The following is a 23,623-nucleotide window of genomic DNA, read 5'->3' as shown; positions in this document are numbered from 1 at the left end:
ATATATGAAGCCATCAAGTCCTGAATATATCAATTCTAAGTGTAACAAGTAAAAATCAAGTTACGCTGTGAATGAGAACAGCATTATATGTACATCAGTGAAGTTTAACATGGGTATGTTCAAACATTGTCATAGGCATATAGATGGCACAGTTAATCTTCATTCATAAAATATTGCACAGGAGGGATAGCTAATTATTTATTTCTGAACATTTTAAGGTATATTAACTAAGAAGCCATTTTTTAAATTATTTCTGACCATAAGATATGGACTGACATGCAGCATTCTTTTCAGTTTGACTTAATGCCAAAAATGTGCTTTATTGATGAACCAATTTTTCTTAAGATGTTTTTTCAATTGCCTCTTTTACATCTTTGTTCAAAATGTAGATGGCAGGACTCAGCATGATAATCACAGTGCTGCAAAATATATACACTATCACATCATTGTACAGGCATAGATGGAATTGGCCTCAAATTCTTGAAGAAGATTGTCCCATAGTAAACTGATATACCAGTTAGATAAGAGCCACAGATGGAAAAGAGTTTTTGCCTCCCTTCAATAGAATGCCTCCTCATGACCAGAAGAATAAAAATATAAAAGATCAGGACTATCAATATAGTATTTCTATTAGTATAGTCCACAACATAGAAGAGTAGAAGCTGACTGATGTGAGTGTCAGAATGAGGAATAGTGAAAAATGTAGGCTATTCACAAAGAACATGTCTAATTTCACTGGGTGCAAAGAAGAATACATTTAAAGGTAGCCACTGTATGTAATGCAGCATTCAAAATGCCAGCAACATAGGATACAATGATAAGTGGCACACAGACTCTGGCTGCCATGTGAACTGAATATAGTAGTGGGTTGTAGACTGCCACATCATGATGATAAACCATTGCAGCCTAGAGAAAGCATTAATAAAAAAGTAGCATCCAGAAACATCTGTGTTGCATATCCAAGAAATGAAGTGACCTTATTAGCTGCCAGTAAATTAACTAACATTTTGGGTGTGGCAACTGAAGAATAGCAGGCATCAAGAATTACAACACAGAAAATACTGCATGGGGTTGTAGAGCCAGGAATCCCCAATGACTTATAAAACAAGTCTCAAATTTCCTAGCAGAGTAACAAGATGTATTCCTAGAAATAGGAAAAACATTGAGAATTATAGCTAAATATTATCACTGAAACATCCCAATATAAACTTGGTGACTTCTGTCAAATTTTTCAACTCAATATTGCATGGCTCCAAATGTGATGGTAACTCTGACATCTTGGTTTGTATTCATAGGTCTGCAAGGCAGTATCTGGTGAAATTGGTTTCAACCAATTATATTCCCATGTCTGTTTCTTAGAGGGCATATGATAATCTAGACAATGATAAGACAGATATTGATGAAACGTTTAAGCCCATATGGATGCAATTTCCTACAAACCAAAAGGAAGGCATGTCCATTCATATGTTGCCTAAATTTGTCATTGTTCTAGTTTGCTAGCTGCCAGAATGTAATATACCAGAAATGGAATGGCTTTTAAAAGGGAAATGTAATAAGTTGCTAGTTTACAGTTCTAAGGTGGAGACAGTGTCTCAATTAAACACATCTATAGATGCCAATCTGGCTTCCAGGGAAAGATATCTTGGTTCAAGAAGGCTGATGAAGTTCAGGGTTTTTCTCTCAAGTGGAACGGCACATGACAAACACAGAGATTCTCTGTCATCTGGAAAAGCACATGATGCACATGACCTCATCTGCTAGCTCCCTCTCCTGGCTTCCTGTTTCATAAAGCTCCCTGGGAAGGATTTTCCTTCTTCATCTCCAAAGATCACTGGCTGGTGGACTCTGCTTCTTGTGGCTGCATTGTTCTCTACTCTCTCAGAATCTCCTTCATTCTCCAAAATGTTCCCTCTTTTATAGGACTCCAGAAACTGATCAAGACCCACTCAAATGGGTGAAGACACATATCTACCTAATCCAGCTTGATGACCACTCTTGATCAAATTGCATCTCCAGGGAGATGATTTGATTACAGTTTCAAACATACAGTATAGAATAAGGATTATTCTACCTTTATGAAATGGGATTTTGATTAAAACATGACTTTTCTGGGGTATATACATCCTTTCAAACCAGCACAACCACTGAAAGTGAAAATTTAGTTCAACAATGAATTAATTAGAATCAACAGTACCAAATTTAAATATTATAGCTTATTATATTAATATATTTAAACACATCAATTGAGACTCGTTATTACAACTTCTAAAATATTTTGCAAGTGATAAGAAAAAAATGTTAGTCTTACCTGTGGGACTGAAATGTTAACTTAATGAAAGTAAGCTCAGACTATTAAGCATTTGGATTCATTTATCAGTTCTTGGGTTATTTTTGAAGTCCACAGGGAATGCTCTGAGTGGAAAACCTACTAATTCTCTCTTGGGACATGATAAGTTGATATTTTTTTCTGTAGAAAATGTGAATGAGTCATGTTTCAAAGACCATATGATAAAAAAAATGAATACATGAATGAACTTTGGCCTCTGACAAAACTTGAACTATAAGTGGAAAATATATTACATAGGATTGGAAGAGAAATCAAACTGTGCAGGACATACTCCTAGCTGTGATATTAAGGAAATAAGTGACACTGGATTAATAACATAAATTTCCTGAAATTCAGTTTCATTTTCTTGGGAATATAGCCTGATTATTTTTTTTAAAGTCCAGTAAAAATGTATATAATGAAATAATGTGGAAACATAATGTGGGATAGAATTTATAGTTGTTCATTAGAAATTAGTTTATTTCACATTTAAAATTTAAATTGCAATAGTTTTAATTATAGCTCTAATGCAATAGGAGATAAATTTAAACACAATGAGATTTTAAAATAAAACATGTGATATGAATAAATAAAATTATCTGTTAACTCAGGGACATGAAATATTAAGAAGTGAAATGAGGCAGTATATAAATACCTACATTAAGCTTTATGATACAACATTACAATATTAGAGATCTGGAAGATTTAAAGGTCACATTTTTTGAGTAGTATAAAATCTTTTCATTATTTGGGAATTTCCTATACTAATTTATAGATTACTACCTGGGAATGTATGTAAGAAACTCTACAAAAATTTATTAAGACACACGTATGCCTTTGCCTCATACCCAAGAGTATAAGTTAGTCAATAAGGAATTCTGGTCATCAAATTTGAATGTAAAACAGAAAGATGATAGTGGTAGCCAGACCACTTGGGAAACATCAATCCATTAATTGAATGCAATCCCAAACCATTCTTTAGATTTAGTGCAACCTTAATAAAATTAAATAAACATTTGCAGAAATCTACAATCTGATTACACAATTGATAATATAAACCAAAGGAAATAAGATAGTTACAACAATTTAGAAAATGAATATAATTGGTAGACACATAATCTAATCTCAGTACTTACCAGAAAGTTAAAATAATCAAGAAAAGCTGATATATACCTAATACAAAAGGAATAGAATAGTAAGTACAAAAATAAATTCACTCCTATATAGTAATTGACTTTCAACAAAGATGACAAGGGAAATTCACAGGACTTGTAAAGTCTTTTGCAAACAATGGGGCTGAAAAAAAATCAAACAGTCTCTTTCCACAAAAAAGGATATAGTGATTCACTATTTGCATCATGTATAAAACTTGTCTCAAAATGAATGTTAGACAGTCATATAAAACTTAATGGCATAAAACTTATAGGGAAAATGTAGGACAGGAGCTGCATTACCATGAGTTGTTAAATTGATTTTAAATAAAAGTCAAAATGTATGAATCATAAGAGAAGACCTTGACATATTGTACCTTGTCGCAATTAAAATCTTATGCTCTGTGAAAGCTGGATGTATCTTTGTGATATGTACAATTTTTAAAATCTAACACACAGAACACTAATCATGTGGAAAATAAAAAAGATTATTTGGACTATTTTAAGAAATTCCCTTTGGTAAAATTAACTGTATGGAAAGAGCAACTGTTTAAATTAGAAGGGGATTTTATATAGGACACAGGTAATCATACATAAATGTCTGAAAAGAACACACATGCAGAATGTAAAAAGAACTTATACAATCAATAAGTAATTGGCATGAAACTCAAAAGACTTGAATAAACACCTTTCAAAAGAAAATTTCTAAACAGCCATTAAACATATGAAAAGTTTCTCAATTTCATTAGCATCTTGATAATGCAAATGAAAACTAGGATGACACCAATACACATCATTGTGAATGACTAACAAGGCTCTGTGTGATGGGAATATTGAGTGCTGATAACTGTCATTTACTGCTGGTACAGGTATATCTTGGTGTAACAAATTTGGAAAACCATTTGACAAAATGTACTAAAGCTATATATACATACACTATGACTCACTAGAATATACCCGACAGAATTGCCTAAAATTTTCCATTAAAATGTACTTTAGAATGTTCATAGCAGAACTAATAATAAACCCCCCAAATTGGAGCCAATCCTACTGAACAAAAGAGTAGTAGGTACCTAATTTACACAATAGTCAGTAAATGGAATTTTATACATAAATGTAAAATGAGCAATTTAGAAGGACATATAGCAGTATATTGTGGGTGAACCCGGCCACAAAAATTAATATACTTAATTAACCACTTAAATATAGTACAGAAGCAGATGAAATCAACATATGTTTTTAGAAGTCAGAAAAGTGCTTATACTTTTGTTGGAGTTTGGAGGTGGTTGTGTGTAGCTATTCATAGCAGAAGGGAACATAAGGTATTCTTTGGGGTTCTAATAATGTTTCATTTTTTTGGTTATTGGTCTTATTTAGGCTTATTGGTCTTATTTGTATATTGGTACAATATATCAAGGGTTGTGGTTGCATAGATATAAGTTTGTCAAATTTATGGTGTGTGATTTTTGTTTATATGTATATTATATTTCAATAATCGGTTAAATGCAATATATAAGGGAAAAATCTCTACACATGGATATACTGTGTTTCCCTTCTAAATTTTTTAAACAATGTGATAAACAGCATGTAAATACTTCTGCATTATGTCCACAATCATAAATCCATACATAAGGCATTGTATTAAAGGAGAATTATTAAGGGGTACAAGACAGGCTAAAATAACTTTCTTACAAGTATAGTATTTGGATTCCACATCTCTGGGTGACAGCAAAAGAGATTTAACCAAGAAGCTACAGAAGCATATCTAGACTGAGTTCCCTAATATGGGAATATAAAGGTGTCCTGTGTAATTAGTAGGTGTCTCATTGGCTTACTCTGAAGTCTTTACATGTTTTAGACATGACTCAAAAATGGCATGTTTTCTCTTCATGGAGGGTCTCATAAGAAGAAAGAGACTTACACATCATTCTTATTGTGTTGCATTAACATGGGGAGCACAGGCATATTTCTCATCAAAGGGGAGTAGAACAGTACCTTTTTGCATGACTCCCATTCAGAGTTCCAGTAATTCTTCATGGACCCATCTTCCATTTAACCCGTATGACTACTCCACCATCCAGGTGATTTATCCACATGCATTAACAACCTTATTTGATAACTGAAGCTTCTGGGGTAGAGTGGTTTTGCAACAATCCCTATTATAGTTGGTGAAGAAAGCTAGGCATTTACTATTTCTTCTGTAGATAGTAGGTACTCTTTGAACAGCAAAAGAGAAAAGAAAAGAAGCAAGCTCTAACAACAGAAAACTCCCCCTCACAAATCCCTAGGCTTTTCATGTCATTTATTTTCATTTGGGTCTTCAACCAAAATGTCAAGTTATGTGCAGAATTGTTTCAGAATTATTAATCTTGAGATTTTCATAGTGTTTTCCCGTTCTGTCTAAAAAGAAGTTTAAAAAAATATTTGTATAACCTTGCATTTATTCTGTTTCAAATGTGCCATATACATTTTATGTAGTGTCTGACTTTACCAATATCATTGTAGGAATCAATGTCATTTCAAAGATGCCACCTTTATCTGGAGGCAAGACCAAAGCAAAATTTTAATGTGTGTAGCATGCTTCCACCACACATAATGCCTCATCAGTAAGAAGACTGTCCCTCACTCTGACCTCCTGTACTTGGAAGATTCTTTGAAATGAGATCAAATGATCACTTGAATGACAAATTATACATATAATGGAGATAAGAATTAAGTTAAAATTTTGCACAGCCATGGGTTTAAACAAATAACAATTCCTTGCAAACTTATAAAGCAGGGAATATGCATTTTTCTTTTCCATTAATCTGGCATCATCTCTTCTCTTCATGTCCTACATGCTGATCCTCATGGCCATGCTCAGGGTGAACTCTGCAGAGGGTAGACACAAGACCTTATTCTGGCAGTGGTGGCTGTCTTCTATGGAACTCCATTCCATATGTATGTGGAGCCCACATCCAGTCATTCTTTGGTACTGATAAAATGACGTCTGCACTTTACATGTTGGTAACTTCCAAAATGAATCACATGCTCTGCAGTTTGAGAGACAAAGAGGTGAAACAATGCCTTACATAGAACCTGAAAGTGTGTTCACATGTTCTATTTAAAATTCACTGTGGGGTAAGGAAGTAACAAATTGTGTAATAAACAATGTGACCTGTATCAGTCACTTTTTATCCTTGTCTTTCTGCAACCATGTGGATGAGCAAGAATTAATGAAGGAGGAGCATAAAGATATATTCCTTCCAAATTGTCAAATTTAAATCTATCTGGGGGTGTGTTGGGATCAAACTCGATTGCAGTTGCAAGGGAGTTCAGCACAGTATGATCAAGTGCTCAGTCAGTTGAATTTGATCAGATGCCTCTATGCCAAACCCTAGCTTCTAGCTCCTTCCTTATCTGTACCTGTAATTTAATATATGACACCAAGGAGTCTGTTAACTCAAAATACTTTGCAATTCTACAACCCACAGTATGATCTTGGCATCTTTCTCTTGCTCTCTCTCTCTTTGTTCTAAGGAACCATTTTATCTACATCAGTGGAGGTCAATGATAGGGCCTTCTAGGATTTTACATTTTTACTATTTCCTTTTGGTATGATCTTGGCTCCTGTCTGTCTGTTTTGTCTCATGGATTATTACATTCTTTATCTATCTGAAAAGCAATATGTACATAGATATATTTTTTGGCATGGGTAGGTTCCAGGAATCAATCCCAGGCCTCTGGCATGGCAGACAAGAATTCTGCCACTTAACCAACATTGCACTGCCCAATAAATGTTTTTAAAAGTCTTTTTCTAACTGCTTTTTTTTTATCTTTGACAATAGTTCTATTTAATGATGAATTGTGTTTCTCCCTTTCTTTATTTGGTTGACTTCTCAAATTGGGTTCACAAGAGTATTTAGCATAGTTTGATCAGGATCCTTTCTAAGCATTGATTTGGTGATTTTACTCAGAGGAAGTGAAAAAAGATAATTCCATGGTTTGGACTATGCTACATTTTTAGTGAGAGTTGGGTGTAATAAGAACCATTTCATACACTTGTCATCTACTTCATACAGTGCTCTATTTGGTTACATGAATTTTCCCATTTACATTTTATTATAGTCTATATAATGTCTATAGGAATTTATTTACATGATTTGGAGACTGGACAGTTTGCTTGGTGCACCATCATGGAATATAATTGTCTGCATGGTAAATAATATTGAAAGGATGTAACTCATTTGAAAAAAGAAAATGCTGCATGGTATAGTGTTATGATAGCATAAGTATTACTAAATAGTTCATTTAAAATTAAGGTAAATTAATTAAGATATAGATGTATATGCAAATATGAGCTATGGACATGTGACTATAAGACCATTATTTTTTACCCAAGGAAAAAGGTATTTTGTAGGGAGCTACAGAGAAATATTAGTATTAGCTATTGATAGTAACTGAAATTATTGAAATTTCTCAGTTTTCTTTTGCTTTTTTTTGCTTATGTGGTCTCCCCAAATTATCTTTCTAAAATGTATAACTTTTTTAACAGATATTTTAATATCTAAATTTGTGAAAACAAGGTGGTTTTAAATGTAACCCAATTACTATTACTTTTAAAGAAACTTACTATGTCTTCTGATTGTTTCTCAAATGAGGAACAAAAAGGGGTATAGCATAATAAGAGGTAAAGTTTTAATATTTGGAAAGTCAGTCTCTATGTCATTATCAGGTAGACATATAAGTTATACAACAAAATTTAATTTTTGTAGAATATGAAAAATTATGTTAGGAACTGGAACATAACTGATTTTAAAGGATATTTGGTAGATCAATATAATCTAATATAGAGTAAATAGTCAGAACATTAAGTAAGAATCTGGAATAAGAAAATCAGAATAAAATTTTAGACACACTAGATGTGTTTTTGCAAAATAAATTCAATTTGTATTTTAGATTAAGACCCTAAGAAGATGAACATCACATATTTCCTGATGTAGGGACTAAGAAACACATTAATAAAAATTCAAAGGGTAAAGGAAAATCAAAATAAAAATTTCTATTTAGAATATCCCCTCCCCTGAAACAAAATCATGTCCAGGTGACTTTATTGGGAACTACTAAACATTTAAGAAAAAAACCAAGTAATCAATTCTCTACAAAGTTTTCCAGAAAACTGAAAAGGATGATATGTTTCTCAAAATGCACACATAGAGGCTGAAATGTGATAAATACATTATGAGGAATTTGGGTCATAGTATTTTAAGGGGCCAAGCACAAGGCTGTGCACTAAAGTTATATATTGAAACGGTATTGATTGTAGCTGATAGTTGAAGGCAAAAAAATTTTACCATTAAAGAGTAGCTATGTGAATTTTTTCTTTGATATGTGAAATTTGTTAGGTGTATGTATATTATGGAACATAATGCTTTAACAATCAAAAATTTGTCACAATGTTGATACTTTTAAGACATTAAAGTGATTTAAAATGTAGCATTAAGATTTACAGCACAATAACATGAATGCGTGGTAGAACATGTACATAAAAATGTTACATTTTATAAACTCAGTAGAATGCATGTTAGGGTGGGAAATAAGAATAGGAATAAAAATTGGACAAAATGGAAAACATGAAATATTGAAATGTAAGAAAAGAAAATATAAATAAGTCTTAAACAGGCAGCTTGTGGCCATCATGATGTAAGTAGGAATAACAAATTTCTGTCTTGAGGTCAAAAAGGGAAAAAAATAAGGCCAATAACCAATGCAAAAAATTTCAATTTCTATGTCAATGTACTTATGTTTTAAATAATTCAGTAGGGAAGCTTTTAGACACTTCTCCATCCCATTTGAAGAGACTACAGTAGAGCCAAGAGAATGTTTACTCACTTATGTTAAAGATATTTTTCATCCACAACATTGCTTATTAAAAGCGAATGTTAACCAAGAGTAAAAAGTAGAAACTTACAAAATAAATAAATGATTAAACAAATTAACAGATAAGGAAACAAGTGAGTATATAAATATTTGCTCACTGGTGAGCACAAATTGTCCTGAACAATTAATAGACACCCCAAGGCATTTTGCGAAACTTTCAAATGCTTCAAGGATAATTAACAAATGGATTAACATCTCCTAAGGGAGAATCTTAAAGGGTGAAAAATATCATAAATTGTTCTCACTATACCTATTAAGAAACACTTAGGGAAGTTGATACAGAAGAGTCATTACAGGTAAAATGATAAAAAATTTCATCTAATGTCATAGTTTACTGTTATTTATAATGTTTCAGTGATGTTTGCAAGATCCCATTTTTATGCAGTGGAAAAGCCCTAGTAAAATATCAGGATTTTGATTTTCTGTGTGCATTCTACTATTCAATAATTCCTGAGCAAAATAGGACCTCTATCCTTTTATCTTCATATTATTTTTTCAAATATTTTGCATCTTTTAAATATCATCATGACATTGCTTATCTCATATTTTTTATCTATATAAATAAGTTTATAATAGGAGAGGTCAAAACAAGAGCAAATGAACATGACTAAATGTACAGGATTAAAATATTTATCACAGAATTCTAAAGGGGCAGATATTCTATCCTAATTTTGAGTGCCTCCACATTTTTGGTCATTTAATGGCTCTAAGTTCTTCAATGTCTTTCTCAAAATTAATTCAATATTTAATGTACACTGAAATAAATGTAGGAAAATGTATCAAAAATAGGAAATACTCAACAAAGTTAGTTAACCATGAAAAAGTACAGGTAATTTCCAAAAAATTCCAAAGCTGGTAAGAGGCATCTTTCTGTCTTCCTCTCAGGAAAATCTATTTACCAATGCAATTTTGTTTCTTAAGTGTTTCATCATTACACCTAAACAAGATTTATATTGCTTTTTATAAGATTTTAGGAAGTGATATTGACACTCACTAACAATATCTTTTCTAAGTGTAATTTCTAGCAATGCTCAATTTGACATTTCTAACATAAGTGTTTGTATGAGGATAAGATTTGATATCAGAAAGTCAAAGCCTTAAAGCAATGTTTTACATAATGTCAGTGTGATATCCCTGAATGGCTTTGACACATTACTTGTATAAATTTTATTTTATGTCTGGTTGCTTGGAGCTTACTCAGAGCCTGCTGTCACTGCTTTTTTTCATTATAACTAGAATCATTCCTTTTTTTAATTTTTTAAAGTGAGTACAGATGGCCAAAATTTCTTAAATCAATAATTTATGCTATCCTTATATTGTAGTAGGCAGGCCTTCCCCTCTTTCTGGTTTAGCTGTGCTCTCTGTGGAAAATCCCCAAATTCCCTCTCCTTGCAAACAAGTGAGATAAGGCACATTTCCTGGGATAGAAACCCCCTCCCCTAGCCTTGAGGAACTGGTGAAGATGCACGTAGGCAAGGGAAGACATTCATGGGGTGGGGGCCCCTCAATGGTTCAGTTCTGGGCCATTCTCAACTTAAATCAGCCAATTGTTTACCTTGTCTTTAACATGTCAAAGAGTCTATAAAATCTAAGGTTGCCTTTTGTTCAGGGCTCAGACTTTCAGAGGCTACTCAGCTGACCCCTATGGCCATAGAAAATAAAACCTGCTTCCTGAAGCTATGGATCCTTAGTCTCAGCCTGTTTTAACTTTGCAGAACATTCCTGGGGGCCTGCAGCTTCATTCATGGTCTTTGTGCCACATTTCTGGAAGCTAACCTTGGATATGAGGTAGGTGTACTTTCACCTCCCTTGCCCACAGTGGTGGTAGCACCCTGACTAGGGCCCGACAGAATCCAGTGCCAGCAGTGGGGCATTTCCTCATCTCTTGGATTCCTGACCTCCCCAGATGGGACGTCTGTCACCACCAGAGTGGCAACTGATCCGGGACAGTTTCTGGAAGCAGGTTTCTTGGAGTACCACTTGTCTCTCTGGTAAACATCCGGCTGCATCAATTTCAGCCCACTCATAAAAGGCTAGGGGGGCCTGAGTGGAAGGGGAGCCTGATCAACTCCCAGACTACCCGAGTACTGGTCTCCAGTTGGAGGACCAGGGGAAACGGAAGTCTCCAGGTTCGGTTCTGGAAAGGGAGGTGCAGGGGGGTGTGGAATGTGTGTGTGTGTGTGTGTGTGTGTGTGTGTGTGTGTGTGGAATTGTGTGAATGAAAGGAAGTCCTGGGCTGTGCACCAGGCCATGAATGAGTTCAGATTCTGCAAGTTTGTGGCAGTCCTCATATGGCTCAGGGTGAGCAACCCTGAAAGGGGGTCCTGGCTAGGGGTTTAGGTGCCCAATGTCCCCAAGGGGGAGCAGCCAGACTGAAGGAAGTGACAGTTTATTCAAAACCCTTTGCTGTTTGTCTGAAAGCCCTCACACTAATCATTGGTGCTACAGATATGAGAGATGAAGTCAGTAAGACACAGTTGAAATGCATGATTTCTAATTTTAAGAAAGCTTTCACTAATGGCTGGGGAATCAAGCTGACCCCTGACTGACTTAGGAAACTGTATGAATTAAAGTGGACCACTTTCAGGGAGAATCCAAAGAAGAAATTTTCTTATAATACAGCTTATCACTACTCTGTCTCATAAATTAAATCTTGCACATTTCAGAGTAAAAGGAAAACATCTATGTAAGGGTTTTAAATTTGATTTCATGAAAAGAATCTGTTCTGTACAATTAATGTTGCCATTGTGTAACCTTGGTAAAACAAACAAAACAGTTAAAATGTGCACTGTAGCTGAGAGGAATGGCTATCCTCTCAGAAGGAGGTGTACTTTAATAAAAATATCTAGGTCCCAGGAGCTCCTCTTGGTCCCTAGCCAGTTCCCAGAGGATCAAACTGGGCCCAGTCACATAAGCTAACTGGAATTTGGCCACTGCTATGTGAAGTTACCATAAAAAGAGGAAAGAGAAAAAAAAACTTATGAGAGAGGAACAGAACCTCATCAAAATCTTATGCTTTGCTATGTATCTTAACAAGGACACTCTGAATGGAGTTCCCAAAGTTGCTATGGATTTTTACTGAGTGTTATAATGCTGCTTCTGAAATTCTCCAGCACTTCTCTTCAGGTGGTAATGCCATCTTACCTGGTGATGTAACTATGCTCTATTTTTGAAACCTTTTAGTTGCTATCTTTTAAATATTTTCTTTACTTACTCTCCTGACAAAATCTGTTTTTATGTTTTATGAAGTCAGTGTTGTCTGCGAATCTGAACCTATAAGTTAAATGGCCACAAATATCACCTTGTCTTTTATGCACAAAATTGGCACTGGGAGCAGGATTCGCATTTCAACATGACTTCATAGTAGTAGAGGTCAATGAGACAAGCTTTAAAAATTTATGCAGAAACTGTGGAGTATGTTCTTCTAAATATTGTGATGCTTTATTAGGACCATGCTTGATAAATTGAAAGTTGCTGTTTTCTTGTCTTTTGTAGGCAGATTTGTTTTAAATTTAAATATTTTGTCTCCTTGGGTTATACTTTCTGGCGCTTTAAGACATTTGGGAATTTTTCTGTCAGTAGGCCCTCTTCAAAGTTTACTTAAAGTGAATTAACAGTAGGCCATGGGCTTTTAGCATAGATTCAGAAATGATGTATTTTTTAGGGAAAAAGATCCTCTAAGCGCAAAATAAAAAAAACAAGAAATCACAGGATGGGATAATTTACCTTATTCCTCACTTGCAGGGGAATGAGCAAAATGCACAGGACCCTGTAAAAATTAGAAAAATAAAATAAAACAGGAAAAGCCTATGAAAAGGAATTGGTAGAATTACAGGAAAAACTGTAAATACTGCAGGATCAAAATTTTGTTTTTGAAGAAGTTGTTTTAATTGTCAATCAATAGCTGAGAGGGCCAGTCCATATAGCCCAATATAAATATAAGAAACATAAGATAAAATAAACAAAGGAAAAGTACATATGTTATTAGCCACAGCCACTGTGATTAGAACCCTGATTGATAAGTAAGATGATAATGTATAGAATAAAACAGATAATAGAAATATTTTAAAAAGAAAAGGTTTGTCAGGTAAAGAAAAAATATATTATCTGGATGGTCAAAATTTCTGATGTGGGGCTGAAGGAGTGGTGTTGGACTCTGCAGACTGCATGAAATTTATAAAAATTGGCACTGACCCCATCGTATAGACTGCTTTTTAAAAGTTTAATCAGCAAGCTGGAAAAAGTTCTATCTTTCTGGTATTGGTTGCACAAAAGTGTAATAAGCAATGCCTTGCTGAAACTGTGGCTATAAAACAATCAACCATGGTATACTTCATAAAATGGCAAAACTAGAAAACATGGGAGACTGGAATACAGGGAAAGGAAAAGCCAAAACAAACAAAAACAAAAATTTTTATATGTTGGAATTTCAGTTGTGCATTAACTGGAGTGTTTTGGGTATTGAACATTATTCTAACAAATTTAATTTTGATAATAACTGCATATGATGAAATGTTTGCTTGAGGTGGTGACTTGAGTTTGAAGGATATAAAGGATTTCTTTTTTGCTGAGAGGAAAGAGAATAGTTTTGTCCTAACATGAAATGAATGGCTGTTGCAAAATGAAAAATGTGGGACAATGCCTGAATGAATAATAGTAAGTTATCAAAGGTTTGTAGAGGGGAAATTATGGTCAAAGTTAAGAAAAAATTTAAATGAACTAAAAGGAGAGGTATTAAAAACAGTACTCAAACGCTTTAGAATCTACCCTCCCTTACCTGAGGTCAAACCAGGAAACATGGTATGGGTAAAAAGCTGAAGAGGAAAAAAAAAATAAAAAAAGAGACTCCCTCCAGTCTTAATAGAAAGATCCTTACCATGTAGTTTTATTAAGCCCAGCAGCTGTCAAAGCTGTGAGAAGCATCCTATAAATTCACCATTCTCAGGTCAAAAGGACCAGTAGAGACCACCCCTGGGGGTTCACCCCTGATCCTGAACACCTGAGATGCACCATCCTCTGGAAACCACTGCACCCTTCTCCATGGCAGCTGAGATGAGCTGATCAGCCTGCAACTGAGGCTGGAGTGACCATCGTTGCCCTGCTCTAGCTCACCAGAAGCAGTTAGTCAATGCACAGCCAAAGCCTGAGGAGACCTCCAAGCCCTGCCTCAGTCACCCCAGAAGCTGACTGATCTATGCAGGTTCAAAAATTAGAAAATCAACACATGGACATCCTGGCCTGCTGGGTCTGTGCACTAACTGTCTTTTCTTGTTCTTTGTATTTGTCTTTTGCTTAGCAGTTTCAGCCCTCCAGGAAATAGGTCTCCTAGCATTCTTCCTGAAAACCAAATTTACTCTAATTTAATGGAATCCCTCTTACCTGGATAACTTCCCCCTTCCTAGCTGTTGCTCATTGTGTGTGTCTACATTAACATTATGAAAAGGTTTTTAGAGTAAAAAATAAGTTACTGTTTGTAGGAGTTAAAAGGTTGATATTTAACCTAAAGCTTGCAGACACAAGTCTATAAGGAAATGCAGACTTGAGCTTTCAGGATCTGGAACTTTAATAGAAGCTGAAATATGCAGATAAAGCACAATGATGTGTGGAAGAGACTTGCTTAAGTGAAATTAACATCCTAGCCTTTGGAGTATTTACTTCCTGGAACTTATTTTGCATTATATAGCTTTTGCATGCAAACAACCTTTATCGTCTTTCTTGCTAGTAAATAATTTCGTACTTGGCTGAAAATATACCCCAGTATACTATAATCCCACCTCACCAGGTTCAATAATGCTGTTTTCATTACTCTAGGATGGCAAAACTGAGAAGGCTTCCTGGGAGCTGGTGCTAACTTTATCTCTTACCCAAAAGTTATGAGCTAAGCCTTCACTGAAGGAAAAAACAACATGGGCTCCCAAAAACATGTAACCAAAGCTAATGCCCCACCACTAGGTGAAAAAACCTTAAAGCAGGTACTGGGCATAGAGGCTGGGTGCATAGGCTGTCAAAAAGACAGATAAGACCCTCTCAGGGGTTGTTACTGCTCCCTCACTTGCACGCCTCATACCACCCTTCTTGGCCCCAGAATATGGCTGGATAGCCAAATATGGATAAGATTCCTCAAGGGAGGAACAACCTAAGACAGGCACAGTCACAAAGGAGCCATCAGGAGAAAACCTGAGACCAACAGAGGGAGGACCCAGACCTTTACCCCCACAACTTCACAGGGGCCTAAACCCTGCATGGCTACATTGTTTCCCATGCCCAGCTCAGATTGGAACATACCAACACCTGCAGCAAATAAATAAAATAAAATATAAGTGATGCTATAAGCATCAAAGGGGGGAAATGTAGCAGGCAGGTCTTCCCCTCTTTCTGGCTTAGCTTTACTGTCTGTGGAAAATCCCCAACCCCCCTCTCCTTGTAGGCAAGTGAGATAAGGCACATTTCCTGGGATAGAAACCCCCTCCCCTAGCCTTCAGGAACTGAGATAGAAGAGAACGGCTGTGGTCAGTCACATGGAGAGCACCCTTCTCAGCCTGCTCAGCACCATGGCCCTGTCAAGTCACATCAGAAAATGTAAATAAATATAAATGAAAGAAATGCCTTTCATGGGACTTAATGGCATCACTAAAAAAATGAAAATATGCAAAACAAATAAACATGATGTACTTGATATTTGAGAGGTACTTCCTGGTGCCACAAACACAGGGAAACATTTAATCCTCACTTATCTTCCTCAACAGGCATGCAAGGAAGTGTTGATTTTGAAGATGTGTTTAAAGAGATTTAGAAAACTTCCACCATATGCCCAAAGCACCCCTTTGTATATGGCACATGTGATGGTATACAGAGATTTTATCTCTCTCTTTCTTTATCTGTCTCTCTGCTTGCCTCTCTGTCTGTGTATCTATCTATCCATCCAAACATCCATGCATCCATCCATCTTTCTATCCATCTATGTATCTCTCTATAATGTATCTCCTGGATATTTCCCTATATAAAGACAAATGATCCTCATTGTGATCAGTGATGGTTTCATATTCTTATCCTCACATATTTCATAGACCGATTATATATATTAATTGTTTCAGCATGTGCCATCTGTCATAAAACTATGCAGTGTAAAGGGGTTCCAAATGGTTCCACATTTTTTTAAATTTGTGTATTAAATTTTAAGTGGTTGAGATGTGCAACATGTCAAATTCTGTTTAATTCCATAAGTATCATCATGTAGCTGGCATTACATAAATATAAAGCAAAAGATTATCATGCATATGACCAAGCATAATTTTTCTCTATCTCTTTTCCTAATGCTACCTGTCATCTTTGTGAATCACTATCATTGTCTCTATACAGGAATGTTTTATTTGTGAGAACTGATTTTATGTTCAAATATTCTAAAATTGGAAGATTTGAACTTACATATTCATACTTCCTTTATACAAAATATGTCTTAGTTAATAGTAAATTAAAGCTATTATGTTGATGTTTCTATCCAGCATAGATGTCCTGATAGGTTCTCATGGACAAACACAATCTAACGGTGTTGAATGAATTCATTCTGATGGGGATCACAGACCGTCCTGAGCTGCAGGCTCCACTATTTGGGCTGTTCCTCATCGTCTACCTGATCTCAGTGGTGGGCAACTTGGGCTTGATCATCCTCACCATGATGGACTCCAGGCTGCAAACACCCATGTACTTTTTCCTCAAACACCTGGCTTTTACCGATCTTGGTTACTCAACAGCTGTGGGACCCAAAATGTTGGTAAATTTTGTAATGGATGAAAATGCCATCTCCTATCGTTTTTGTGCCACACAGCTAGCATTTTTCGTCATGTTCATCATTAGTGAACTTTTCATTTTGTCAGCAATGGCCTATGACCGCTATGTGGCCATCTGTAGCCCTCTGCTCTACACAACCATCATGTCACAAACAGTGTGTTGGGTATTGGTGGCAATCCCTTATCTTTACAGCACATTTATTTCCCTACTTGTTACCATCAAGATTTTTAATTTAAAATTCTGTGGCTTCAAAGTCATCAGGCATTTCTATTGTGACAGTCTTCCCTTGTTATCCCTGCTCTGCTCAAATACAAAAGAAATTGAATTGATAGTTCAGATATTCTCAGTTTTTAATTTAATTTCATCCCTTTTCATTGTTCTTGTGTCTTACCTGCTCATTCTCGTTGCTATTCTCAGGATGCACTCTGCTGAGGGCAGACACAAAGCCTTTTCCACCTGTGGATCCCACCTGACAGTGGTAGTAGTGTTCTACGGGACTTTAATATTTATGTATGTGCAGCCCCAGTCCAGTCATTCCTTTGATACTGATAAAGTAGCTTCCATATTTTACACCCTGTTTATTCCCATGTTGAATCCCTTGATTTATAACTTAAGAAACAAAGATGTAAAATGTGCCCTAAATAGGAGTTGGAAAAAAATACGTGATATCTTTTCTTAAAGTTCACTGTAGAATATGACACCTATAAATTAGGTTATACACTTTAAACCTTGTTTGACGTGCTTACAGATGGGATAGCAACAGAAATAATTTCAACACATATTTACAGGTCCCTTTGTACCAACCACTGTTCTGAATGCTGTAAATAATTAATGGCCAAAGCAGTAAAAATAATTGTCTTTCTTGAAGGGGACATATTGTAAATGTTTTACATTTTATGATAAAATAGAATGCATCAGGTATCAGTTGACAATTAAGTGTTCAAAGAACGTAGGTATGCTGAGTGGAAGTGGGGAAATATAGGTACCCAGGGGGCACTTATAAATATTCTATATTTTACTAAACTATTTACACACTTTAAATAAACATTTCAGTGTCCTTGCATGTGTTTGTTTATGTATATGTTTTGATAACCCCCTTGTTCCTTTTTTTAATCTTTGTACTCTCCTCTGGGGTGTCTTATAATTAGCTCAATTGTGTGTGTGTGGAGGCTCAGTGAGATGTGAGGATTTGAAGTACTCAATCTTCTGAATTTTCTCAAATGCTCCTATTCCAAACCTAAGGACCCACTCTCCTCATCAATGTCTTTCATTTAAACTTGAACCCTAGGGAATCTGGTAGCTCAAGGTACTTTGTAAACAGTAATCTATGGATTCTTCTCAACATCGTATTTTGTCTAAATCAACCAATTTTGTCTGTACCAGTTAGTATACCAATCAACAGAAACTTCTTAAAGTCAATGATAAAAGCTTCTAAGCGTAAATATTTGTTCCACTATGAATTAACATTCTTCTGCTTTTTCATGAGGCTAACTATTCTCCAAGATTGGTTCATATTTGTGTGCAATAAACCTTGATTAAGATCTGTTGTTTGCATTGATTTTATCAGTGTCCTTGAAGTGAGAAAAAGGGAAGATCCCATGGTTGGAAAACACAGTATATCTAGTGAGGATAGAGTATTATATGTAGCAGTTTATGTCGCTGTCTTGTGTTCTGGAAATAATTATTCCATGATTTCTCTCTAAATTTTACCATGTATTTTTTGTTTACTTTTATTTCTTTTAGGATTCAAAGGATTTTATTTATGTCATATAGAAGTTAGAATGCTTGTGTACTTCACCTTGAAATAATTTTTTTATTTATTTGAATGAAATTTGAATAAAACCAATTCAATGGGGTAAATAAAATAGTACTGTCATGTGAAAATAAGTATTACCACAATGTTTATACAGTAACTTTTAAAATGTTAATATTAATTAATGGGACTGCTGAGATTTAGAAACTTTAAATTTTTTCTTATATCTTTTGTTTGCATGATTTTCCAAAAATTATCATCAGTAAATATTTATGGCTTGTTGCAGAAAGTAAAAAGTCATAATGTCTGGATTTGACAAAAAATATTGGGAAAAAATATAACCCTTTATCTTATTTTACAAAAAGAATCATGGGTCTTTATTTCAAACTTCAAATGATGAATCCAAAACGGATAAAAATATACTGAGATGGTAATTGCTTTGGCAGCACATATACTAAATTAAGAATGATACAGAGATCACATGGCCTCTGCACAAAGATAATATGAAAATCTGTGAAGTGTGCCCTATTTTTTTGAATCCAACAATACCTTCAAAAATTATACTCTAGGGTTAAGTGGAATTTATCCAAGGGATGCAGGTATGCAAGCATTGTTCAACATAAGAACACCAATTCATGTAATACATCACACCAACAAAATGAAGGGAAGAAAAACTACATGATTATTTCAGTTTAGGCAGAAAAGGCATTGGACAAAATCCAGCATCTTTTCTTGAATAATAAAACCTCAAAAGGCAGGAATCAAAGGAAATTTCCTAAATATAACAGGGGGGCATATTTGAAAAACCACCTGCTAACAATGTACACAATGGTGAATGTCTGAATGCCTTCCCTCTAAGATCTGAAAAAAGACAAGATGTCCACTTTCACAGCCATAATTCAGCATTGTGCTGGAAGTTCTAGCCAGAGAATGTAGGCAAGAAAGAAAAAATGTATCCATATTAAAAAGAAATAAGCAAAACTTTCATTATTTCAAGTCCATGTTTCCTATATAGAGAAGATGTCATCTATACAGGGAAGATCCCAAATTATCTACAAAATACTACCAGAGGTATTAAATGAATTCAGTAAGTGACAGAGTACAAGCTCAATGCATTTTAATCCATAGTGTTTCTATACATAATAATATATGAGCAATCTGAGGTGGAATATGAGAGATAAATTCTATTTACAATAGCAACTAAAATAATCAAATATCTAGTAATAACTGGGACTATCTAATACTTGGTGTAAATTTAACCAAGGATGTAAAGGAAAACTACAAAACTTTCTTAAAAGATATGAAAGAAATTTCTAGATGAAAGAAAAGATATTTTAGGTTCATAGATTAGAAGAGTAAATATTTTTAAAATGTCAGTTTTACCAAAAATGATTTACTGATCAAATACGATCCCAGTCAAAGTCCCAACAGCCTAATTTACAGAAATGGAAAAGCAAATCATTAAATTTTGAAAGGAATGGGATTCCAAATATCAAAACCATATTGAAAAAGAACAGGAAATTATGCCTTTTGGAGAAGATGTGGGGAAATAGGAAGACATTCATTGCTGGAGGGTATGTAAAAACCAAACAGCTGCTGTGGGAGACATTATGGTAGCTACTCAGAAGTAAAACAAATACAATATAATTTTTTTTTTGGAGGAGAGTGCATGGTCCAAGAATCAAACCCAGGTATCCTGCATGTAAGGCAAGCATTCTACCACTGAGCAGTCCATGCACCCAGAACAATTACAGCAGGCAGACCTACCCCCCTTTCTGGTTTAACTGTGCTCTCTTTGGAAAATCCCCAAACCCCCTCTCCTTGCAGGCAAGTGAGATAAGGCACATTCCTTGGATAGAAACCCCCTCCCCTAGCCTTCAGGAACTGGTGAAGATGCATGTAGACAAGATAAGACATTCCTGGGGTGGGGCCACCCAACGGTTCAGCTTTGGGCCACTTTCAACTTAAATCAGCCAATTGTTTACCTTGTCTTTAACATGTCAAAAAGTCTATAAAAGATAAGGTTGCCTTTTGTTCAGGGCTCAGACTTTCAGAGGCTACTCTGCTGAACCCTATGGCCATAGCAAGTAAAACCTGCTTCCTGAAACTATAGATCCTTAGTCTCAGCCTGTTCTAACTTCGTGAAATGTTCCTGGAGGCCTGTGGCTTATTTCCTGGTTTTCACACTACACAATTACCATATGACCCAGAAATCCCACTACTATGTACATACCTGTGCTGGTTTGAAAGGGTGTATGTCCCCTAGAAAAGCTCTGTTTTAATGAAAATCCCATTTTGTAAAGGCAGAATAATCTGTATTCAATACTATATGTTTGAATCTGTAATTAGATCATCTTCCTGGAGATGTAACTCAATCAAGAGTGGTAAACTGGATTAGGTGATAACATGTCTCCATCCATTTAGGTGAGTCTTTATTAGTTTCTGGAGTCCTATAAAAGAGGAAACATTTTGGAGAATGAAGGAGATTCAGAGAGAGCAGAGCAGAATGACATAGCCATGAGAGACAGAGTCCACCAGCTAGTGACCTTTGGAGATGAAGAAGGAAATTGCTTCCTGGGGAGCTTTATGAAACAAGAAGCCAGGAGAATAAACTAGCAGATGATGTCATGTCCACCATATGTCCTTCAAGATAAGAGATAAACCCTGACCATGTTCACCACTTACCCTTCCACTTGAGAGAAAAATCTTGAACTTCATCATCCTTCTTGAACCAAGGTATCTTTCCCTGGATGCCTTTGGTTGGACATTTCTATAGACTTATTTTAATTAGGACATTTTCTTAACCTTAGAACTGTAAACTTGCAACTTACTAAATTCCCCTTTTAAAAAGCCATTCCATTCATGGTATACTACATTCTGGCAGCTAGCAAACTAGAACGATACCTAAAAGAATTGAAAGTAGAAACTAGAATAGATATTTGCACAGCAACTATCTTAGAAGTATTATTTACAATTGTCAAAAGATGGAAGCCACTCAAGAGTTCATTAAACAATGAGTGGATAAACAAAATATGGTAAATACATACAATGGAATGTTATTCAGCATTAAAAACTAATGGTGAGGGTGCATAGGTGGTTCAGTGGTAGAATGCTCGCCTTTCATGTGGGAGACCCAGGTTTGATTCCTGGACCATGCACCTACCCTCCCAAAATAATAATGACCTGATTCATGTGACAATATAGATGATCCATGAAGACATCATTGTTGGCTGCAGCTATGACCCTAAGGAATGTTAAAGTAAAACCCGAGAGAGAAAGGGATCAGGGATCCAGAGACATCAGTCTTCAGATAAGTTTATTTTCAGCCAAGTACAAAATTATATGTTAGCAAAAAAGTTGATAAAGGTGATTTGCATGCAAAATCTATACAATGCAAAAACAAGTTCCAGGAAGTAAATACTTCTAAAGCTAGGATGTTAATTTCCCTTAAGCAAGTCTCTTCCACACCTCATTGTGCTCTATCTGCATATCTGAGCTTCTATTCAAGTTCCAGATCCTGAAAGCTCAAGTCTGCATTTCCTCATAGACTTGTGTCTACAAGCTTTAGGTTAAACATCAATCTTTTAACTGCTACACATCATGTTGTATGAAGTAAGTCAGATACAAAAAGACAAAAATTGTATGATCTCTCTGATATGAAATAATCAGAATAAGCAAATGCATAGAGTCAGAATCTTAGAATATAGGTTATCAGGTCTGGGTTGGGGGGATTGGGAATGAGCAATTATTCTTAAATTGTATAGAATTTTTATTTTTGTTGATTGCAAAATTTTGAGAATGTATGGTGGTCGTGGCAGTACAACATTGTGACTGTAATTAAAAACATTGAACTATACATGAATGTCATGAAAAAAGCAAGTTCTAGGTCATAGATATGTTAATAGAATAAGAATTAAAAGAAAAAAACATAGGTTTGTGCAACACATTGAACCCTATTGTGAATGATGGACTATAGAAATTTTATTCCAAAAGCACACATTTTAACAAATGCACCACAATAATGCAAAGTATTAATAACAGGGTGCTACATGTTCACTCTGCATTTTATATGTTTTATGTATGATATTTCTCTAAACCTACAACTTCTCTAATGAAAATATATTAATTAAAAAGTCAGATAATAAGTATTAGCAAGGATGTGGAGAAATTGGAACTTGCAAATATTGCTGATAAGAATGTGAAATGGTGCCGCCTCTTTGGAAAACAGTTTGATCATTCTTGAAACAATTGAACATAGAATCATATGGCCCAGAAATTCCACTTTTAAGTACATATCTAAGAGAAATGAACATATATGTCTATTCAAAATCTTGTTTACAAATGTTTAGAGCAGTATTAATCATAACAGTCAAATGATAGAAACAATCCTAATGACCATTGAAAAAAAATGGATAAATAAAATGTGGTATAGCCATACACTGGGACATTCTTTGACTATGAAAAGGACTGAAATACTAATACATGACACAACTAGGATGAACCTTGGAAACACTATGCTAAGAAGTCAGTCACAAAAGATCACGTATTGTATGATTCCTTTCCTATAAAAATACAGAATAGGGAAATGACTTCTATAAGGCAAAAAGTAGATTAGTTATTGCTTACTCTTGGCTGAGAGTAGATAGAAAGTCAGGGGGTGGTAGTAAAAGGGTATAGCTTTTTTGG

General features: G+C 35.1%; 1 protein-coding gene and 2 pseudogenes across 1 annotated transcript; 2 read left to right on the top strand and 1 right to left on the bottom strand.

Moving 5' to 3' along the window:
• Window positions 1-340: 340 nt before the first annotated feature.
• Window positions 341-11,405, bottom strand: LOC143649308 (olfactory receptor 5T1-like; annotated as a pseudogene).
• Window positions 11,406-16,921: 5,516 nt separating this feature from the next.
• LOC143649732 (olfactory receptor 8K3-like) lies at window positions 16,922-17,863 on the top strand. The gene has a single exon (XM_077119661.1). It carries the CDS (start codon window positions 16,922-16,924, stop codon window positions 17,861-17,863), a length of 942 nt encoding a protein of 313 aa, XP_076975776.1.
• Window positions 17,864-19,371: 1,508 nt separating this feature from the next.
• LOC143651087 (U6 spliceosomal RNA) lies at window positions 19,372-19,470 on the top strand (annotated as a pseudogene).
• Window positions 19,471-23,623: the final 4,153 nt, after the last annotated feature.

The sequence above is a fragment of the Tamandua tetradactyla genome, chromosome 11 (genome assembly GCF_023851605.1).
Source record: "Tamandua tetradactyla isolate mTamTet1 chromosome 11, mTamTet1.pri, whole genome shotgun sequence".
Classification (NCBI taxonomy): Eukaryota; Metazoa; Chordata; class Mammalia; order Pilosa; family Myrmecophagidae; genus Tamandua; species Tamandua tetradactyla.
The sequence above is the reverse complement of the archived record's forward strand: the minus strand, read 5'-3'. Positions and strand labels throughout refer to the sequence as shown.

What these genes read in the sequence shown, in the direction of transcription:
- LOC143649732 (XM_077119661.1), top strand. Translation starts at nt 16,922, where the DNA reads ATGGACAAACACAATCTAACGGTGTTGAATGAATTCATTCTGATGGGG.